This window comes from Lycorma delicatula, chromosome 7 (assembly GCF_047948215.1).
Source record: "Lycorma delicatula isolate Av1 chromosome 7, ASM4794821v1, whole genome shotgun sequence".
In the NCBI taxonomy this organism is placed as follows: domain Eukaryota; kingdom Metazoa; phylum Arthropoda; class Insecta; order Hemiptera; family Fulgoridae; genus Lycorma; species Lycorma delicatula.
Window position 1 is genome coordinate 116158326 of NC_134461.1, and position 23652 is coordinate 116181977.

Consider the following 23652-nt stretch of genomic DNA (forward strand, 5'->3'; position numbering starts at 1 on the left):
TACATGAACATAAAATTAAATGACAAAAATCATAAGGGTGACAAGAATATACTTATTTTATTTGAACATTACTGAAGCTTTGCTTCTTAACGCAGGGTTCGGAGCGGGGAGTCACTGAGAAAAAAATGAGCGTCACGAAAAAGGATCACGTGCTACCTGATTCTTCCACTATGCCTACCGCGTTTGATGCAATACAGCTGACCATATAGTGTAGAAAACACGTGCTCCGACTTATACTAATGGTTAAACTTCAGTGTTGTTTTTTACATTTTTTTATGTTTTATACGTAAATAAGTATTTTTTTATAATATGCACGTGTTTTCTATACTATATGGTGAGCTGTACATCACACACGGTACGCATAATAGGGTATGAGCTGGCGCGTGACGCTTTTTCGTGACGCTAGTTTTTGTACAGTTTACTTCCCATCCCAAAGCTTGCATTAAGAAGCTTCGTTTCAAAAATATTATCATTTTTGTATATGCGTATAAGTTATTTTTCACCATTAATAACTTATATAATATTGCGTAAGAAGCTTCGCTTTGTGTGTCCACGCACCGATTTACTCGTTTTTTTTTTCATTGCAGTTCTCGATAAAACAATTTCGTTACAAGACAGTAGTGGAATTATTTTTGAGACCTAATTGGCACAATGGAATATTTTATTACCAGTAGTAAATTACTATTTAATTCTACTACTCAAAAGTATGAATAATTGCTACATTCTGATCACATAAGAATAATGGTAGTTAAAGAACAGTTGTTAAATATAAATAGGACTTTTTTAAGCAGCGTAGATAATCCATAGAGATAAAAGAAACAAAATTATAGTTATATAAATAATATAACGAACAACACCGAAATTTTGATAAACGTCAGAGATTAATAATTTTTTTTTTTTACAGTTTATTCATTTGCTCGGAGGAAATATGGGTTACTTAGCACCAAAAAAAGCAAGAAATTTTTCTTTAATTTTTCCAAATATGGTTCGTAATTAATTAATTATAATTTTTTTAATTATTTTAATTTAGTTTTATTTTTTTGCGTTATTTTTTTCCTAAATAAATAAATTATTCATGTAAGAAACTATAGAAAAATAATAAAAACTATACTTATTTTATTAAATAACACATTTTTCTTGCAAAAATGTAAATAAGGTACAGTTTGCTTTTATATAATAAAGAAATATATAAATTTTAAAGATTTCAATGCCTGAAACTTTAGTATAATTTTTTGGAAGCAATAATTGTGTTAATGTAGATCAATTGATTCGTATGGTTATTTTTATTTATATCAGTATTTCTTATGTTTAAAATGGCATATTCTCATTTTTTTATCTGAAAATTATCTGCAAGTAATAAATGATGTAAAATATAAGAAGCTATTAGAAAAAATCACCCAGAAAATTAAAAAAAAAAAGATTATTAATGATTTTTTTTTTTTTAAACAGAACTTCTAGAAAATGTTATGAAATATTATTAAAAAAGTAAAAACTCCTTAGTTGACTTCGGATAATTTTTACTTTTTTATCTTTATTTTCTTTCTTACTCTTTTTAAAGTTTTTTGATTTACTCTCCTCGAATATAGCTAGAAAAGCTTTAAGTATGGTGATTATGTCAAATATAGCGAATCGGGTATTTTCCAAATTTTTACGTTTTAGGGTCCAATTATAACTATATTAGTTCATCTAGATCATAAAGCGTATATATATGCGCCACGTTGTGTCGCAGTGCTTTTGGCCTTATATCTCAGAATTGACCAAACCGATTTTTTTCGAATTTGGTCAAAAAATATTTCTATATATGTGGCATTCATCAGTTTTTTTTTCAAAATTCGTTAATCGGGTGGGAATATCGATAAAAAAAGTAATTTTGATTTTCATCAGAGGCATTTCAGAGAAAACCTTATAAAAGTAAATTTGTTAAACACAATGCATGTATAAATATTCAACAAAAAGAAATTCAAAAAATCAACCCCTCTCTTAAAATTGGATTGTATGATTTTCTGTTTTTTGACCTTTAGTTCTACCTCCCTTCGGTTTAAATATTTTTCAAATGTTGTTTGATAATTTATATTTCATACTAGCCGGTCAGGGCTAGCTTCGCTCGCCCTTCCTGTCTAGCCTGGACCCCCTTGTGTCCATAAAACTCACGCTTGTGATAATAATATTTATAAATAAAAATTAAAGCTTGATCATTCTATAAAAACTATCACTGTATTGTAATATCTTCAGATCAACAGTTTGGTATCAATAGAGTGATCTGAAGAATGCGGGTTTCAAAATAGTCGGCCTCCTTCCTAAAAATCGTAGTTATAGCTTTGCCCTTCCTTTTTTTGAGTAAAAGTTTGTTTTGCCAGGTTCTTAGAGTACCTGAGATACACTAGGAAATTTTAAACATCTTTTAATTTTTTTTTTAACTGTGACAGTGGCTGTGCTGGTTGAGCCGCTATGCCGTACGTTAAGGGGTGCGACACCCCTTAAAAATCAAAACTCAGAAAACTTAAAAATGATTTTTATATATTTCCCTAAAGGGTATTTGCAAGCCCAAATTGAGTGATTATCTTGTTTAGTTGAAAACGGGGAAAATTTTACAAATCATTTTACAAATTTTTTTATCTTTCTTCATCCTTTTCAAGGTCGAATTTCGAAAAATTTAGAAATTTGTTGATATTTAATGAAAATTATACACATCCAAAATAAAGTTGATGCCTTCAGTTATTACCAAAAAATAAAAAAATAAAAAATAAAATAGCTGGATTTTAAAAAAATTTCAAAATCCATTTTAACGCTTTAAAATTGGAATTTTAAAAATCTTGGACTTTTTTCTTAGATATTCACACTAAGAGTTCACATACCGTAAATAAAGATGATAACTTTGTTTGTTACCGAGAAATAGTAAAATTCAATATTACTCCATTTTAACCCTTTAAACTCGTAATTTAAAAAAATCCTTTCTTACTGTGCACTGTAAGTTGTGTTCTTACTTACACCGTAAGAAGAACGTGTACACAAATTTTCATCAATTTACATTCAATAGTTTTTGCTGGGCATTGATTAAGAGTCAGTCAGAACATCTTGTTTATAGGTACGGGTATAGTGAAATCAAGAAATATCTACCAATTTTTTAAAATTGAAGATCCCGGACCAAATGCATAAATTTTTTTGAAAATTTTATTTTTCTTATTTTAATCTTTATTGAAGGGGGTGTTAGATTCAAAGAATTTTTTTTTAAATTTTAAACTGTGCATGAATATTTTTAGAAAGTTTTTTTTTTTAATTTATTCTACCGTCAAAAAACATATAGAATTGTTTTGGTGCTAATTATTAATTTTTATTGTTAACAATTTTTTTTCTTCATCACTTAAAAGGCTCTTAAAATTAAAATAATTTGTTATTGTTTTACAAAACGAAATGATTTTATTATAAAAATAAAAGTCTGACCTTTAATGTTTAAATGAAAAAATGAAAAAATTAGTGTAAGGAAAATCAATGGAAATACTATGCAAGGTGTTGTATGACTTGACCGACGGCCGAGAACAAGTTTTTTTTTTAATTTTAATGAAAGTAAGAAATTTGGCATAATGACCTAAGTATTTAGTACCATTAATTAAGAAATATTAAAGTTAATTTCTTTTTAAAGGATTTCCAAAAAAATTATGAGTATTCGACTCTTGTGTATTATATTAAAGTATTCTTAAACGTTATTTTTCATAAAACCAGTTGATTTAAATGATTTTTTTTTTTTTAAATTTCTATTGGAGGTTCCGTAGTAATTTTTCTCTCATAAGTAAAATATTAAAAAAAAAAAATACCACTTTATTTACACAAATGATAGAATATAATTTTGACTGATTTAAATGACTTGAAATACAAGAAACTTTCGATTATATCTTTCGAGTTCTTTTATACATACGCATGACACTTATTCTTTACCAAATAGCTAATTTCAAGGTATTTTTTTCCATTATATATTTTCTCCAGATTATTTCATAAATCATGTACAAAAAATTAAATTATCTACCAATACGATAGTCAGTTTTCATAATTTGTCGTAAATATTGCTTAGAATTTGATTATTATTAGCGTAATAATATACTGCCTGATATCATTGTGACATTCAAAGTATTTCACGCAGAAATTCATAAAAATTAATCAAAAAAATTAGGATTAAAAATACACTCATTCAAAAGTCAGGCGAGTCTGACAGCGAAAATATTATTTTCTTGTCTCAAAGCAGCCGGTTTTTATTCAAGACTGCATTTGTCGTAGAGCTATAAACAAATAAAAAAATGTGGACTTATAATAAAACCTTTTTTCAGACATAAAAACCACTTTAAAAAAATATATTTTTAGAATTCTTTTTTGAATTTTGACTATAGAAGTCTTGAGTCAAAAAGAATTGAAAAAATAAATTATTTTTTTAATATTTTGAGTGGTTTTTGTCAACTTTATAAAAAGCCTTGTCATCATTGTTTATTATTTAATATGTAACGAGAAACGTAATTTCACTTTGATATTCAGAGAAGTTTTGTGTGAAAACAGAAAAGAAAAATGTGTATTTCCGCATTTAAAATTCCTTACCTCATGGTCAGAACAATTTATTTTTGTCACTGCTCTGAAATTTTTCTTCTTCTTTTTATCAGGAACCTGTGGTTTCTGGTGTTTTTTTATTTTTTTCGAACAGTTTTTTATTTTACATCCGGGCGTTATTTTATTGTAAACCTATGTATATTATATACAAAAATAAAACTAAACAGTTTTAAATGAAATAAGCTTGATTGAAAACATAAATAAAAATAATAATAAAAAATAGAATTTAAAAATTAAGGTAGATATTGAAATGTAAAAAAAAATTACTACTCAATTCTCGTTTGAATTTTTACTGCATTACTCAATATGATAAAATTTATTTTTAATTTAGCTTAACAAGTCGAAATTTAAAGAAGATTCGAACAAAATTATTTCTTAATTTAAAAAAAAAACAACTTCAATTTTTAAAATTCTATTCACAAGCAATTTTATTCATTTAATTTAAAAATAATCTCTATTTATTTCTATAAAAAAATAGGGTAAACTAATCATTTTCAATTGCACAATTGAGATGAATCGTTTGCCGCAAAATGATTTTTCATTGAAATCGTTTTAAATTGTTATAGTACCACAGGGGTATAAAAAATGTTACAAACTAACATTATTCTCGAAATGGAATAATTGCGGTAAAAAAATTATCAGTAAATTTCGAAATAAAAATAGCGTACACTATTCTAGAATAGTTATATTTTAGATAGAATATTTCTATTCTATCTAGAATAGAAATTTAAAAAAGTTGACAACAGTTTTTTCTGATGTACGGCTTACACACACAACATAATTTAAAATTATCATTTTATTTAAATATAATATTTTTTGGTTAAACCGCGCGCGCGTACCGTGTTTAATTCGTGCAGGTATGGCAGTACTAACAGTGAAGGTTGGTAATAACTAAACTAATGTAATTTCACAACTTATATTGAACAAATTTTGATTGTACAGTCGGCAAACTGGCGTTGCCGCGAGGCTTAACGCATTAGGTACCGAGTCGACAGGGCGATCGAGTTCGAGAACCAGCCAGAGCGAGTTACATTTTTACTCTTTAAATATTATTCATTTATTTAATTCTACCGCTCACCTACGACATCACAATATAGCAAATGACTACAAAAGCATTTTTTTTTTTTTGTAGGTGAGGGTGCGATTTTGCATAATTGTTTTTACAAATATGTTGTTTTTTAATCGTTAACAAATGTGCCTAAAAAAAAAAATGACATTAATTAGGCGCAATCTCGAGATACTGAGGGTGACCTTGCTTTATAGCCTCAACACTTTGACCTATTAAGTTGAAAATTTAATGGCATCAATGCCCCAAGTATAGAAGTAATCTGACCAAGTTTGAACAAATTCGGTCTAGTTGTTCTGGAGATATAAGGTTATTTAGAGACCAACACTTAACATACATACACACGCGCGAGCGTACATACGAACATTAACATCCGGAAAATTTCTATCCGATTTTTTTGGATTTCTTAAATGTCAATACGTCAAGATCCGGTGAAAACCGCATATGCCCAAATTGGGCCGAATACATTATTTTTCTTTCTAGATTTATAGCACTGTTATAGCGCTATCTAGACGGGAAATAAATAATAAAAAAAATAAACATAATAATTACATTTTATTTATTTACTTGGGAGCTTAATATATTAGAATTTTTAAAATTTCAACAAACTTTTAATTCTACTACAAATTCTATTATTGATTTATTGACTCCAAAATACGTTTTAATACCCTACAGAATAAGAAAGAGTAATATTTTTATTTAAGTTTGAGGTAATATTATATTAAAGATAAACATCTTATATATTAAAGATAAATATTTATAAAATAATTTTAACAGCATTGACAAAACATGCAATTTAATAATATACATTTATCATTGATTAAAACCATTTGAATTTATAACTGAATATATTTTTTTTATGAACTTTTAACTGAGAAATTATTTTATTTAAAAAGAAAAATTAACATAACATATAATAACTACTTATTATTTTTACGGCTACATAGCCCAAAGACTAGAATTAAAAAAAAAAACAAAAAAAACATCGGAAATTCCGTTCACACAGTCCAGAGAAAAATATATAAGATGTACTCTTCCCCACCATAAAAACAATTGTACATGTATATGTTTTTTGTGTGTGTTTTTTTTTTTGATCGAAATGATGATAGATAATAAAGTAAAGAATGGTGGAGAGGGAGGTAAACAATTTGACCAATAGGAAACCAGTATAATAGACCGCCATCTTGGATTACAACAATTATTATCGAGTCGACTCTTATTTGAATAGTAGTAATATCCCTACTATTTGTTACGAAAAACCACATGCAAGGCCTGCCCCTGGCAACATCATATATTTCATAATAGGCTACAAAACAATTACTGTTTAGTGTTGCCTACATTATCTTATATAATACCTTGGATGTTTGAGATAATACAAAGATAAAAAATAAACCATTTTAGATCTGTATTTATATAATTATAAAGGCTATTCTGTTATACAAATTATACACCACAGATGGAAAATAATTTAAAAGTTTTTTTTTTTTTTAAATTTAACTCGATTTTAAATAGAGATACGTTGAATAATATGTAACAACCGTGTACAGAAATATAGTATATAAAAACTGTTAAAATGATTTCTTTTGATATTGTAGTCTATATGCTAAGTTATATTTTGTATAAAATAGTCACGAATGAAATACTTTAATTATTGGTACTATTAAATAAAATTATAGGTTTTTAAACCTGAAATTATAATAATGATCGATATAGAAACAAGTAATAAATTATTAATAATTACGTGTAATTAAAATTTATAATTCATTTATACATATTAAAATTTACATTTAATCTTTCTTAAAGGTCTTGAAATTAAAAATATATATTTTGTAATTTTATTGAAATAAATTTAAAAATGTCCATGAAGTACAATGGGTTCAGTCACACCTATACAGACGACTCTGTTTCGCCCGACTGATGTGGCTGTTATACTCCCTGACACCGAAAGCTTGGGGCCTATTCCTCTGCGTTCTTTTGCGAGGCTTACCCAATTTACTTCCCCTTGAGAGTTATCGAGACCCGTAGTGACAACTTCCTGGTAATTACCGACTGTATGAGTGTACTTGAGAGTTTGAGCTGCAAACTATCTGAATCCATTGTCCAAATAATTTATCATACCCTCAAGAATAAATAAGACTGTGTTACTGATATGGGTCCCTGGCCATTGCGGCATTCTCAGGAACGAACGGGCTGATGAGGCTGCCAAGAGAGCGGTAATAAATAGCCTCCGAGTAGAATTAACATGTGAGAACGACTTCATGAAAACAGTCCGTATTTAACTACATTCTCAGTGGAATAAGTTCTGGTTGCTAAGTCCTCCCACGGCGTTACATAGCATCCGGGAGAACGTGTTCGAGAAACCTATTATCCCAAGCAGTAGAAGAGACCAAGTCATCCTAACTTGGCTGAGGATTGGACATACTAAGCTTATCACTTTGGCTCTCTTTAGCAGAACTGTGAGGCGTGCAATTTAAAATGGTCCGTACACCACTTGCTCATAGATTACCCAATCTTCGGACTTATTCGATAAAAATTAGACCTGGGTTCAGATGTGAAGTGTTTGCTAAACCGGAAGGAACACAAAAAAAAACTGTTGCGGTTTCTCTCAGATAGTGGGATGAAAAATGTAATTTAATGGTTTTGCTTAGTTTGGGTAAGTTAGTTTATTTTTTCTTGATTTTGGTGTTTATTATTTACGATCATGTAGTTACATTTAAGTCTCCGGGTTGGTCTAGTAGTGAACGCGTCTTCCCAAATCAGCTGATTTGGAATTCTCGAATTCCAGATTTCAAGTTCTAGTAAAGTCAGTTATTTTTATACGGATTTGGATACTAGATCGTGGATACCGGTGTTCTTTGGTGGTTGAGTTTTTCAATTAACCACACATCTCAGGAATGGTCGAATTGAGACTGTACAAAACTAACACTTCATTTACACCCATACATATCATCCTCATTCATCCTCTGAAGTAATACCTGAACGGTAATTCCCGGATGCTAAACAGGAAAAAGAAATAAAGTTACATTTAAGTCGCTAATGATTATAATTGTTAATGCGACTACAAATAAAGTATTAAAAAAAAAATTAATTAATCACTATTTGCATTTTTTTTGTTTCGAGTTATTACCTCATAACGGTAATAAGCCCAACCACATAGATTGGGTTACTTAGTGGTTTTTATCCAATCTTATTTTAGCACTTTAAAGGATTTGGATTAATTGAACACAAAAATTTTTAGTTTTATCTTTATAAATAAAAAATATATTGCAGGCTAATTGTAAAACTTTATAAATATTATTTTTTTATTTATCTGTTTTTATCGCAATTAAATCTATTATATTTCTTCGATTTATTTATTAATTTTGTTTTTTTTTTTTTGGATTTCGATTAGGCCGACTAAGGACCAGTTATTACGATTGTTATGTTTTTCGTTTTTAACTTGTAATAATATTATTTCATTCTTTCAGAATGTTTTCCCCCGTTCTTCAATCTAATTTTTTCATGTTATTAGTTGGGTTTTTTAATGGAATTTTATTTTTTATATTATACTTTTTATTTAGTTCATATTTGTTAAACACATATAGTTTTATTGGTTTTCCTTGTTCTTAATTTTGTTTTGCTAATTTACACCATACGGTGGTTATATTCTTTCGTAAACAATGATTAAATATTTTCTTTTGTTACGCGTTCTATTACAACTATGACCAAAGAATATTATCTCTTCCTTATTGTGTATGATTTTCTCTGTTGGGATAAATTTACTTCATATTTTTCCATTTTTATGTTTTTTCTTAAAATTCTTCTTTTTAAAGTTTCAATTTTATTATTTTTAATATTTTAAGACATTTCAAAGCATACAAACATTTCGGTTGAATTACTGTTTCATAAGTCTTATTTTTATGTTTACAGACATTGATATTTTACAAAAATTATATGATATTTCCATTTTTCTTCTTATATTTTTATCCTTTTAGTTCGGTCGGATAATTTCACATTATCTATTTTTTTTTAATTTATTCATTTTTCCAGGTTCTAGTTTAATTTCTAGTTAAGCATTGCTTACCTTTCTTAAAACTTATTGTACTGTTACTTTTAAATTTCTGTCCCTCCCTATACTTGATGTCATGATTTCTTCTTTTTTATTTATTGCTAATGGTTATAATTATCTTTTATTTTTATCTTTCTATAAACTGAGCTTCTTAAAAAGAACATCCACTTGCTTGTTGATAAAGTGCTTCATATGCAATATGAAGTGCATATGCATATGCATATGAAGTGTGATCATATGCTTTTATATGTTAATTTATTCTATTTAAAGGTTTCTTTATCATTTGTTTTAATTTCATTTAATTTATTTTTTTATCCATTTTTCTGATCATTTATTTTTATACCGGCTATTTTCTGCTATTTGAAAAATAGTATTTAATTCTTTTTTTATATGCTGATTTCTTTAACGGTAATTTATGTAGTTTATCTATCATGTATCTAAAATCCGCTAATTTATGCTCCTTCGGGTGATTCGAATGGTAAGCTGTGACATTATCCCTAAAGGTTTCTTTTCTGTTCGTTTATGATCGTTTTGTCGTTACATTTAATTTAAAGACTTCTAAAATGTTCATTCTTCGTACTTTAACACATTTGTGAATTGATTTCGCTGATTCTAACATTTTCATCGGGGTATATCCTTATTTTATTAATTGCGTTCCATAATTGGATTAATTATTTTTATTTTTAAAAGATCTAATGTGTTCGTTAGATCTTAATTTTAATTTTCTTCCCGTTAGTCCGATGTAAGTTGCATCGCATTTATGCTTTATTTTGTATAAACCATTACTGTTGTATAAATATTTTTCTTTTGTATTTATAGCCTTTTTTATATTATATTTACTAAAGAATTGTTTAATCGGTTAAATTTCTTTCCCAGTACATGTTAATTTTACTCCATTTAAATGTTTCTTTATCATTTGTTTTAATCTTATCTACTTTATTTCTATTTGTGTTCATTTTTCTGTTTTGATACCCGTTTCTTTTTTATACCCGTTATTTTTTGTTATTTGAAAAATTGTATTTAACTCTTTTTTTATAAGCTGATCTCTTTAATGGTAATTTATGTAGTCTGTCAATCGCGTATGTCAAATCCGCTAATTTATGCTCCATGGTGATGCGAATCATATGCTGTAATATTATCTCTAAAGGTCTCTTTTCTGTATATTTCAAAATTTAGATTATTATTATTTATTTTTATTGTTATATAAAAATAGTTTCGTGTTTCTGCATTTCCATCGTAGATTTAATGTTATAGTGAAATTTTTCATTTCTTCCAGAATTCTTTCACCATTATGGTTTATTTCTTTTTTAATTACTAATAGAGTGTCATTCTTGTACCTTATACATTTTAAACATCTGATTTTTTCATGATATGTGTTATATTCTCTTCTTCCATATTCTGTAGGAATACTTCACTTAGTATCGCTGATAGCGGTGGGTTACCCATGTTTATTCTAATTTAAATGTTTTGGAGCATTTTTCGTATTTATTATATTTAAAAAAAAAGGAAAAAACTGTTTGTTAGGAAATTCTATCCAAATATTCTAATTTTATTTTTACCGTTTCTAAACCGAGGATTAATAAATCACTTACGAATTCTATACGAATCCTAATTTACGTTTGCTAATTTTTAATGAAAATATTCTTTTTTTTTACCAAAATAAATTTTCCATTTAATTATTTTTTTTTCATTACTAAAAACGTTTGTAAGCAGATTTAAGTGATAACCTACTTTTCAATTGTTTATTAAAGAGAAAAATTCTTCTGATTATTATTAAAGAAGTATGATCTTTATTTATTTCTTTTATTATTAGACTGTTGCGTGGTATTTTTTACTTTTTTATTCTAAAAAAAATTTCCCAAGAACTCATGAATATCATTGCCGTTGAATTTTCACCTATTTTAATTTAAGAACCAAACAACCGATTATAATGAAATTTAAAATAATTTATAAAAACAATTTTTTAGTTAACAGAGTAAGACTGGTTTGAAATCTCGTTAAAAGGGAAAAATCGAACTTTTTTGAAATTCCTTTATTTAGTATTTTATTTCTAAATCACCGTATGAATGTTTTTGCTATATCTTGTGATAAAAATTTAATCTGAAGTTATTTTTTCCCCCAATTAAAATTCCAGTCATTGATCTAATGTTGAACTCCTTAGGATAATCATTTTTGAAAGAATTAGAACACTAGGAATTCGTTAATTTTATCGTAAAGTTAGATCTTAATTCGATTGTAGAAATTTACAAATATTAAAATATATAAAATAGACAGTCGAGGATATAAGATATAATAAATATTTTAAAATTAACTTGACACCGGAAAAAAAGGGATGAAGATAAAACTTTAAACCAATCATATGATTGATGAAAAATTATTTTTAAGAATATTCATTTGACTTTGGTGTTCAAGTTAAATAAAAATATTAACAAAATAAAATTGGCTTCAAATTTAACAGATTTTTTTATCAATTCTTAAATATCAAACGTAACAGATTTTTAAAAGTTGTTTCTTGCGTACATTTCATTATAGGTTATGCGAATTGTCAAAAAGTCATGTTACTCAAAAAATCTATAATGTACTCGTAGTTTGAGAAATTTTTCGATCACATGTTTTGGAACAAAAATTTTTTTAATGTTATAATACATTAATTAAATTAAAAAGTCGAACTCCGTGGTTGAACAATTTGTGTCTCTGCATTCTGTCCGGTTCGAATCCCGATCAGGTATGAGATCTTTTCATACGCTACCAATTTACGCCGGGCTAATGACCATAGTTATTGAAGCCTGATCTTTCATAAAAAAAAAAATTCATAAAAATAATAATAATTTTAAAAACTTTTTATCCTAATTATATTATTTACTTTGCAGTATCCGCATAACAGAAGAGGAGAGTGTAAAATATCAATATGGTATCGTGGTCGTACAAATATCAGCGCTGAAGTACGACATCAGATAATTTTTGATACTTATATAAGTCGCACTCATGCTCCTGGTATTCTCAAAAGTATGATATGAGCTTGGTAATAAATTATAAAAATAATTTTGTCTATATTTAATAATAAGAAATATAGTTTAAACTTAATTTATATATAGAATTTAAATGTCATAGATTTATGCATTACTTTACTATTATACGATTCATTACTCAAAGTTTAGCTTGATTATATTTATTTCAAAAGATTTCAAGAAAGAAGATGGAGGGTGCAATTTTCAATGTGAATGCGTTCTTTTTTCATTATAGTCAAGAATTTCGTTACGAAATGTACAGTGTTGATCATTTTATTATACCGACTAAAGTTGCTCTGATGTTCCCGTTGCAATTTTTTCCGTATATTTCAAAAATAACATTTTAAAGGGAAAAATTACGTTGTCTTCATTGATGATTTTAGATAACTATTAGAGATAACTATCTCTAATTATCTAGTTATCTATTTTAGATAACTAATTCGTTTTCCGAATCAAATTTCCCGAACGACAAAATTCATGCTCCGTTTTACAATAAATGGAACTCCCAAATATTGGAAAATTATAATTCATTTTTATTTTGAGCAGGCATCAAAGGATCACGCAAATATAATTTTTTTTAGCCTTTTTCTTTCTTTCTTAGCAAAATTTCTTAATCTGTTCTCATTTGATTTTTTATCTTCCATTCCCTACAACTGAGCTTTTTCTGTTACGCAGGATATGTTCAAATTTTAGAGAAATTACTAATTTTATATCTATTTGAGAAAGTTTCTCCAGTTAGATTCAATTTTTGCATTTCTGTTTTCATTTGTTTAATATAATCTTGATAATTTTTGTAATTTCAAATTTTATCCAAGATTTGTTTTTTCGATTAAAATTCATTTATTCATCCTCATCATACAAGCAAAGTATCTTAATCTTCATTTTCTACAATCTATTTATAGCGTATTAATATTTTGTTTAAATTTCTTTATTTTATCTTAATTTATCAGTATTTTGGTCCTTTTTTGGTATTTTTGTGTGGACTCACTTTTATATTTTTAATATTTTTTCTAAATTTTTAAAATAAACTGTTTCCATATAAATATTTATTTTTTAATAATATACTTTTTTCCGAATAGTTCACTTTAGAACACGTTATATCATTTCTTTATTTGCTGTTGTTTTTTTTCTATTTTTCTATCAACCCAATACCTCTTCATTCTTTCTGATATCTCTTTCCTTCGTTTTACAGAAAATTCAACTCTGTTGTTCTTGCGTTTTGGCGCTTTTTGGAACGTTTTATTTTTATCGTTTAATGCTCTCTTTAAAATTTCTCTTTTTCTTATAATTTCTTCTGTTATCGTAAGTTCTTTTAGGTCTTGTTGGACATTGTGTGAACTATTTGCCTTTAGTTTTTTTTAGAAGAAATAAAAATTTGTTTATTCAATCTATTGTTATTCATTCGAAACAAATGGTAATAAAATGCAATTCGTCGTTTCCTTATCTTGTTAGACAATTTTTCAATTTTAGTATTAAGGTTGTTATTTGGAATTAATTCTACCTGATTATTTTGAAATTTAGGACCCAGGATCTAAAGTTTTTCTTATAATTTTACTTTTTTTCATTATTTTTTTTTGGACTTAGGGTTTCTGCCCCATAGAGCGCTTCTGGTTTCATGACAGTTTTATAATGTCGAAATTTTGACTTCGATGATGAAACTTCACCATATAAAGTAAATTAAATATAACAACAATTTTATTTAATTTAGAAAATTTACACATTATATTGCTGCCACATATTCTAAAAGTTTATTTTCGTTTCATATTTATTTCCAAATATTTTTTTTAGAATAAATGTTTTCCAACACCATATAAAATTAACTAAATAATTGCCTAAGAGACCTAGTGAATGTTCTATACCTGTTATAGTTTTTTTTTCATTAATATTTACATTATTTTTCTTATACATTAAAATTTGTTTTGATTCACAATATTGTTTTTTTTTCTATATTCAATTATCTAAAAACATGATTTCTGAGTGTGCAGATAGCATTTCTGAGTGTGTGTGTAGATACCAGAAATTTCTTATATGTATAGTTAAAATCTGATGTGTTTTGTGTGCGTGAGTAGGTGCGCGCGTGCATACACACCATATGATAATTTGGTATAATTTTATTGAGATAAATGACACAAAATTCCCATGATCGAATTTGTCGCTTAGCGTAAATAACCTATAATTTTTTGTTCATATTTCCATAATAATTTTTTTATTTATAATCCAAATTTAATTATTGTAATTTTTTATAATTAAGTTTTCTATTCCCATCGGTCTGATCTAGTGGGGTATTTTGTAGTCAGTCGCAAATCAATTGTTTAACAGCTGATTTTTCGATGTCGAAGGTTCTGAGAATCAAATTCTAATAAACGTTGGTCGCCTTTAGGTATACTTTAAATATTAAATAGTGAAACCGGTGTACTTTGTTGGTTGGGGTTCAGTTAACCACGCATCAGGAATGGCCGGTCTGAGTCTGTATGACTATACCTCATTTTCATATCATACATATATATTTCACATCTCTTTTGGGCCGTAGGGGTGGGAGGCGTTTCTTATTGTTCACTAGTTGGAAAAGATTGCAACGTACACATTAGGAAAAGAAAAATGTTTTCTATAATATATTTTATGATCAATTAGTTATTATTTTAAATATTTAATATTAGAGAGAGAAGTGTGAGTGAGTGAATAGTGTGGTAACCTAGTAGTCACCGAGATAAATGACGTAGATTTATTTAGTCCAGATTTGTGTAGGCTGTTGTGTCCCTTGTTCGTGAAGTATATTATTCTAAGTTTTTTCAAATTAACAGATGTTGTTAATAGTACCCAATGATCATGTTGAATGGGATGTAGAACTTAGAAACTGACAACGTCTAATACTATTTAAAAAATATAAGGTATATTTTTATAAGTAAAATATAATATATGCATCTAATATATAGAAATTCGATATGATTTGATATAGTACCATCATTCTTAAAATAAAACAAAAATAAATGTCATTTTAGCTAGACGTTTGAGTACTGTTGAGCCCAGTATATCCGAATTTGAAAATTATTATTTAACAGATAAATATTTTCATAAAACCAACTCATATTTAAAGAACATCAAGACGTAGTGATTTTAAAGTAATATCAAAAAATATTCGCTTTTGTAATGCTAACAAAATATTATAACTTAAATTCATTAGTAAGTAATGCAAAATAGAACAAATAAGTGCAGTAAAATTGCGTTGTATAAAACTATTAAAAATCCTAAATACTTTAATAAACATCCGTAATATGTAGTTAGACAATCCTAAATATATTTTGTTCAACATATTTTCCTAAGTGGTTAATTAGATTTGATCTCAAATTAATACAAAAAAAAATCCGATGTGGATACCACATGACTTTCTTATAAACCTATTAAATTACATATACACATTTTTTTTTAAAATGAAAAGTACATAAAATTTTATTTCATTAACTTCAGATATTTTATATATATATATATATATATATATATATATATATATATATATATATATATATATATATATATTTTATTGTTATTATTGAATTTTTTATATATTTTTTTATTGTTATTACTGAATTATTATTTATTGTAACTTTTTTTTTTACAATCAAAGGTTAATAATTATTAATAAATCAATATAATTAAATTAAAAAAAAAAAAATAATTAAGAACAAGAAATGAGATGAAGTCTGATCGAACCGATGTGCCTTCCCCTTGTGAGATCCAAATATTTCATTAATTAAAATTTTATTTGGCTATAACTCTGGAACCAGTGAAAATAAGTACCTCTTATGTAATATGTAGTTGAAAAGCTCTCAATGTGGACTTATTACAGTTAAGAAAAAGTCCAACATCCTTTTTTTTTTATTTTCGACACTTTTGGTTCAGTCGATTGCAATCAAAAGGGGAGGTGCACAATTAGATGTTACGTACGACTGTCCTAAATCCAAAATTTCAACATTCTACGGCTAATAGCTTTTAAGTTATGCGAGATACATACGTACGTACAGACGTCACGCCGAAACTAGTGAAAATGGATTCAGGGATGGTTAAAATGGATATTTCCGTTGAAATCTGAAAACCGAAATTTTTCGCGATCACAATACTGCCTTTACTTTGTACAAGGAAGTAATTACTAGAACTTAAAATTTTAACTTAAACTGATATTATTATACACATATCCAATCATGTAGAAATAAAGAGTAAATCAAAATATAAAAGTATTCAATTGAAGATTTTGTTTAAGTTAAAAAGGTTCATATATATATATATATATATATATATATATATATATACACACACACACACACACAGAGTGGGTCGTGAAAAAGTAGCCCCGCCAAGTGATGTAGATATCTGAGTTGACTGTGGTGTAAAAAATATTGGACCAACAACCAACAACACGGGAGAGGAGTTCTAACGTAGGAATGTACGTCCTATTCCTTTGTTCCAATATTCCATGCCAATTTCCTGTGCGCGAAATTATGATGTTAATATTCTACTCAATACTCCACATTCTTTCGTGGCGGGGATATTTTTTCGTGGCCCATTCTGTGTATATATATATATATATATATATATATAGACTAATGATGCCGGGTTAGACTAGTGGTTCAGTCAACACAAAATTAGCTGATTTCGACGTCGTGAGCTCTTAAGTTTCGAATCCTTGTATGCTTTTATATGGATGGATTTGAATGCTAGACTGTGGAAACCGGTGTTCTTTGGTGGTTGAGTTTCAGTTAGCCACATGTCTCAGAGTAATCATCATATGTTCAAGATGCCAGACTGCGTACAGATGCCTTGGCATCTCTGCAGAGTACTGTGACATCAGCCATTGTGCTGTTGCTCTGGAACCTGGTATACATAAATAAATATATATTTATATATATATTTAATATTATTAACAGATTATTACGAGCCGTGGGAATACACTGATTGTCAATCTCCAGATCAAGATCCTTTAGACAACTGTTTACCAGTTAATTGTCATATGAAATACTCTGGGTGTAGAAGTTTTTTTAATCATTTGAATCAACGATGTCAACGTATACCTGTATGTATGAGTGATCCAAAAAAAGAAATGCCAGATGTTGTGAGTAAGATGATATTTATTATTTTATTCATTTTAATAAATATTTTTATAAGTAATAATTTTAGTAAATAATTAATATTAATGCACTAATGTAAATAAATTCATTCTCCAATAAACTACAATATACGAATTACGAAAAGAATAAAATTTACCATTCTTTTATACAAATTGAACTGTCGCAGATCGACATGATATACTTTAAGTAAAATTTACAAAGAATTCTACACAACATTAACGTAATTCTTGCTAGATGACACTTAGAAATTAGATATAAAACACAACATGAAAGTCCATTTAATGGACATAAAATTTCCGTTATAAGATAAAAACATTAAAGAATGCAGTAAGGAATTTAAAATACTCATTCTCTTTAAACATGCAGTATATGAAAATTAAATAAATAAATTTTAAAAATATTTAAAGATTTGAATTATATATATACTTTAATATTCAACTAATATATCAGTAATTATTGCTAATAAAATTTATGATATTCCAAAATATGTTTTAGTCATAAAAACCCAGTAAAAGTTGTACCTTTACTGAGGCTCGTTTAGCTTGTGCTATTCGGCATTTTATATCGCTCCTGCTTCGTCCATCTTTAGTAATTCTACTTCCCAAATAACAAAATTCTTCTACCTCCATAATCTTTTCTCCTCCTATTTTCACATTCAGTGGTCCATCTTTGTTATTTCTACTACATTTCATTACTTTTGTTTTGTTCTTGTTTATTTTCATGCGATAGTTCTTGCGTAGGACTTCATCTATGCCGTTCATTGTTTCTTCTAAATCCTTTTTACTCTCGGCTAAAATTACTATATCATCAGCAAATCGTAGCATCTTTATCTTTTCACCTTGTACTGTTACTCCGAATCTAAATTGTTCTTTAACATCATTAACTGCTTGTTCCATGTAAAGATTAAAAAATGACGGGGATAGGCAACATCCTTATCGGACTCCCTTTCTTATTATGGCTTCTTTCTTATGTTCTTCAATTGCTACTGTTGCTGTTTGGTTCCTGTACATGTTAGCAATTGTTCTTCTATCTCTGTATTTGAACCCTAATTTTTTTTAAAATGCTGAACATTTTATTCCAGTCTACGTTATCGAATGCCTTTTCTAGGTCTATAAACGCCAAGTATGTTGGTTTGTTTTTCTTTAATCTTCCTTCTACTATTAATCTGAGGCCTAAAATTGCTTCCCTTGTCCCTATACTTTTCCTGAAACCAAATTGGTCTTCTCCTAACACTTCCTCCACTCTCCTCTCAATTCTTCTGTATAGAATTCTAGTTAAGATTTTTGATGCATGACTAGTTAAACTAATTGTTCTGTATTCTTCACATTTATCTGCCCCTGATTTCTTTGGTATCATTACTATAACACTTTTTTTGAAGTCTGACGGAAATTCCCCTTTTTCATAAATATTACACACCAGTTTGTATAATCTATCAATCGCCTCCTCCCCTGCACTGCGCAGTAATTCTACAGGTATTCCGTCTATTCCAGGAGCCTTTCTGCCATTTAAATCTTTTAATGCTCTCTTAAATTCAGATCTCAGTATTGTTTCTCCCATTTCATCCTCCTCAACTTCCTCTTCTTCCTCTATAAAACCATTTTCTAATTCATTTCCTCCGTATAACTCTTCAATATATTCCACCCATCTATCGACTTTACCTTTCGTATTATATATAGGTGTACCATCTTTGTTTAACACATTATTAGATTTTAATTTATGTACCCCAAAATTTCAAATTTGAAAATCAAATATGAATTATCTAATATATATCATCCGTTTGTTTTTTAAAATTTATTTTAATATTTTTTTATATTTAAAAAATATATAATATCTTTTTAAGCAGTTTACATTACGCTTACGTCCGGGTTTCATTAATCTAAATATAAGAATAAAAAAGTAACCTAGCGGAAAGAAAAGAATCAAAGAGAACAGAAAACTTCATCTAATATTATGGAAAATAGTAATATTTTATATAAAAGATTAAATAGATGATTATTTTATAGATAATAATAACTTATATTATCTTAAATAATAGTAATGCTTATATTATACGACTGCCCAATAAGGACTATTAAGTATTCAGGGTATATGTATGTATGCTTGTTCCACCGTAGCGGTCAACGGCTAAACGGCTTTAGATGTATGACCCCGCGTTGGAATCCTTACGTTACCCGGATATATATGGGTTTGAATTGAATGATTCGAATCAATCGAATGAATAATATTACAAAAATAATAAAATTAAATTTACGTTAAATAAAATGGGCTTCCATTTTAATAATGTGCTTGCCATTAAAAAATAATGGGCTTCCCTTGGTGACTGCGTGTGAGGCTAGAGTGGTGAGATGATGCAAACACTTCATGCGAGGCTAGACCAATCATCACCATTAACTGGTAACAAACAGGACGTCCCTGGGGCGCTGTGTTTTAGGAGGTGCAATGGGGTGCTCTTATAATATCTCTGCACACATTCTTCCGATTTTAAAAATTCAAACGCGGTATTTGTTAGTATGTTGAAGACTACCTCTTGCACGAATCAGGTTCATTCTCGATCTAACAGATAACGGTTATTCGGAAATGTTCTTCGCAACCAATCTTCCTATATTAAAAATTTAGACGGGGTATTTGCTAGTATAACTAAACTAGAACATAAAGAGCACTGTTTGTCAGCAATGTATTTTTGTTAGTCGTGTTTACTAATATTTTATTAAATACAAAACTAACTTGTTTATTTAGCAGCATAACTGTAAATTTTTTTTGTCTTCAGTCATTTGACTGGTTTGATGCAGCTCTCCAAGATTCCCTATCTAGTGCTAGTCGTTTCATTTCAGTATACCCTCTACATCCTACATCCCTAACAATTTGTTTTACATATTCCAAACGTGGCCTGCCTACACAATTTTTCCCTTCTACCTGTCCTTCCAAAATTAAAGCGACTATTCCAGGATGCCTTAGTATGTGGCCTATAAGTCTGTCTCTTCTTTTAACTATATTTTTCCAAATGCTTCTTTCTTCATCTATTTGCCGCAATACCTCCTCATTTGTCACTTTATCCACCCATCTGATTTTTAACATTCTCCTATAGCACCACATTTCAAAAGCTTCTAACCTTTTCTTCTCAGATACTCCGATTGTCCAAGTTTCACTTCCATATAAAGCGACACTCCAAACATACACTTTCAAAAATCTTTTCCTGACATTTAAATTAATTTTTGATGTAAACAACTTATATTTCTTACTGAAAGCTCGTTTAGCTTGTGCTATTCGGCATTTTATATCGCTCCTGCTTCGTCCATCTTTAGTAATTCTACTTCCCAAATAACAAAATTCTTCTACCTCCATAATCTTTTCTCCTCCTATTTTCACATTCAGTGGTCCATCTTTGTTATTTCTACTACATTTCATTACTTTTGTTTTGTTCTTGTTTATTTTCATGCGATAGTTCTTGCGTAGGACTTCATCTATGCCGTTCATTGTTTCTTCTAAATCCTTTTTATTCTCGGCTAGAATTACTATATCATCAGCAAATCGTAGCATCTTTATCTTTTCACCTTGTACTGTTACTCCGAATCTAAATTGTTCTTTAACATCATTAACTGCTAGTTCCATGTAAAGATTAAAAAGTAACGGAGATAGAGAACATCCTTGTCGGACTCCCTTTCTTATTATGGCTTCTTTCTTATGTTCTTCAATTGCTACTGTTGCTGTTTGGTTCCTGTACATGTTAGCAATTGTTCTTCTATCTCTGTATTTGAACCCTAATTTTTTTAAAATGCTGAACATTTTATTCCAGTCTACGTTATCGAATGCCTTTTCTAGGTCTATAAACGCCAAGTATGTTGGTTTGTTTTTCTTTAATCTTCCTTCTACTATTAATCTGAGGCCTAAAATTGCTTCCCTTGTCCCTATACTTTTCCTGAAACCAAACTGTAAATATTAAAATTAAATTTTTTAGGAAATTAATAAAATTTCCTAATTTTGCTCTTATTAACTCATTGTTTTTAAAGAAAAGAAAAAAAACATTAATTTTCTTTTTAATTGTAATTAGTACACTTACGCAGGAACCTGAAGGAAAGCAATTAAACTTCCTATATGCATTTAATATTGCATGAAAAGTAACAGAAATAATTGATAATTGAGATAATTTACGAATTTCTTTTCCAATATTTTTTTTAAATATCGAAGCCGACATGAAAATGTCACAGTACAAGAAAAATCTAGGCAAAAACTAATTTCTATTTACGTATTTATGACGATAATTAGTAAAAAAGAGCAGTTAAAATGTGGTTTAACAGGTTACAAGCATAATAATTTAAATAATTTGAGTTAATTTATTTAAGATATACTCATTCAAAATTGGATTTTTCTATAATTTTGTAAAAAAGATTAATTAATTTTTGTTAATGTACTACAAAATAAAAAAAAAAAAATTGGAGCAAACTTGAATCGCGATATGAGCATCGTTGAGGAGAAATTTTGATTCCTCTAACGTTTACAAAAATGTCAGTTTTACTTTAAAAAAAATAAAAAATAAAGCTGTTAACTAGAGATTTTATTTTAATTTTCCTAAGATCAAATTTAAGAAATTATAGATACTACAATATTTTAAACTAAAGAAAAAATTATCCTTGCATTTAAACCTTTTACCTTTGCATTAAATTATCTTCCTTTTCATTTTATTATCTTTTACGTGTTTTAAATTTTTAAGATATTTAAATATCTCATGTTAGCTGGAAAATTCAAAATTGTGTGAATTTAAACTTCTCATAATCCTTTATAAACAATTTTTAACGTTTCTCATTAATTAATATATTACGTCATATTTTTTATTAATATTATGTAAAAGGTTTAGAAACATTTTATTTCATAGTACCGGATTTTAACTCTCCGATAAGCCTTCAGTTAGATAGTATAAATATTATCTACAAAACTGCTTTATTTTCATCCGTAAAAATATATTCTAAAATCAGAATATTACAAATTTAATATTTATGAATCCATTATTCTGGGATAAATAATAATAAAAAAATTTTTTCTTACAATTCAATAGAAAAATACGCCTCAGTAAGTCGTATTTCTAATATAAAGGAGTTCTCATACATTGGAAACAAGAAATATTAAAATACTTTTACACAATTACAGATCGTTATAATTTCTGTAATTATGTGTGATGTATATTACGAAATCGTGTCATATTAATAAAAAAAATATCCGTCAGTAAGTAAAATATACGAACTACCAATGTCAGATTTAAGACTAACCGGAAGTTAAAGTATAACTGTTCTGTTTTTCCAGATGTAAACGGATTTAGTATAAAATCAACTAATCTAATTTTAGTAAATCAAATAAAAATTATATACAGGAATTTATAAAAACATGTTAATTTATCATCCAATTTTTTCTAATATAAATAAATGTCTTTTGGTAAATTTAAGGGCAACCGGAACCTTGTATCTCGGTAATGTTTTTTTCCCATGTTAGAAAAAAACTCAGGACACAATAGGAATTCAGCAGTGAAATTTTGCACAGTTGATTTAAGGTTTTTCTTTTAATTACTGAGTTTTTCATTTACAATTTTTATTCAACATCCTATTTTTGAAGCTTAATTTTTTGCACAAGAAGTTATATAACTTAGAAAATATATATCATTAGGTTTTAAAAAACTCAGTAGCTGTGTCTTACATACACAAACACTGTAAAAATGTCATTTTTGTACTTTAAGCGGTTCAAAGATAACGGGTCTTTAAAAACATGTTATTAAAACACGTTTTAAAAATATGCAATTTTTGGAAAATGATTAAAAACATCATTTACTGCGGG

At 27.8% G+C, this 23652-nt stretch overlaps 1 protein-coding gene across 1 annotated transcript in view; it reads left to right on the forward strand.

The window, feature by feature from the left end:
- LOC142328366 (uncharacterized) overlaps positions 1-23652 on the forward strand; it is a 68861-nt gene that overhangs the window by 28999 nt on the left and 16210 nt on the right. Inside the window, exons 3-5 of the mRNA XM_075372073.1 lie at positions 905-985; positions 12575-12710; positions 17632-17816. Coding sequence (XP_075228188.1) covers positions 905-985; positions 12575-12710; positions 17632-17816 — 402 coding nt within the window. The remainder of the gene's footprint in view (positions 1-904; positions 986-12574; positions 12711-17631; positions 17817-23652) is intronic.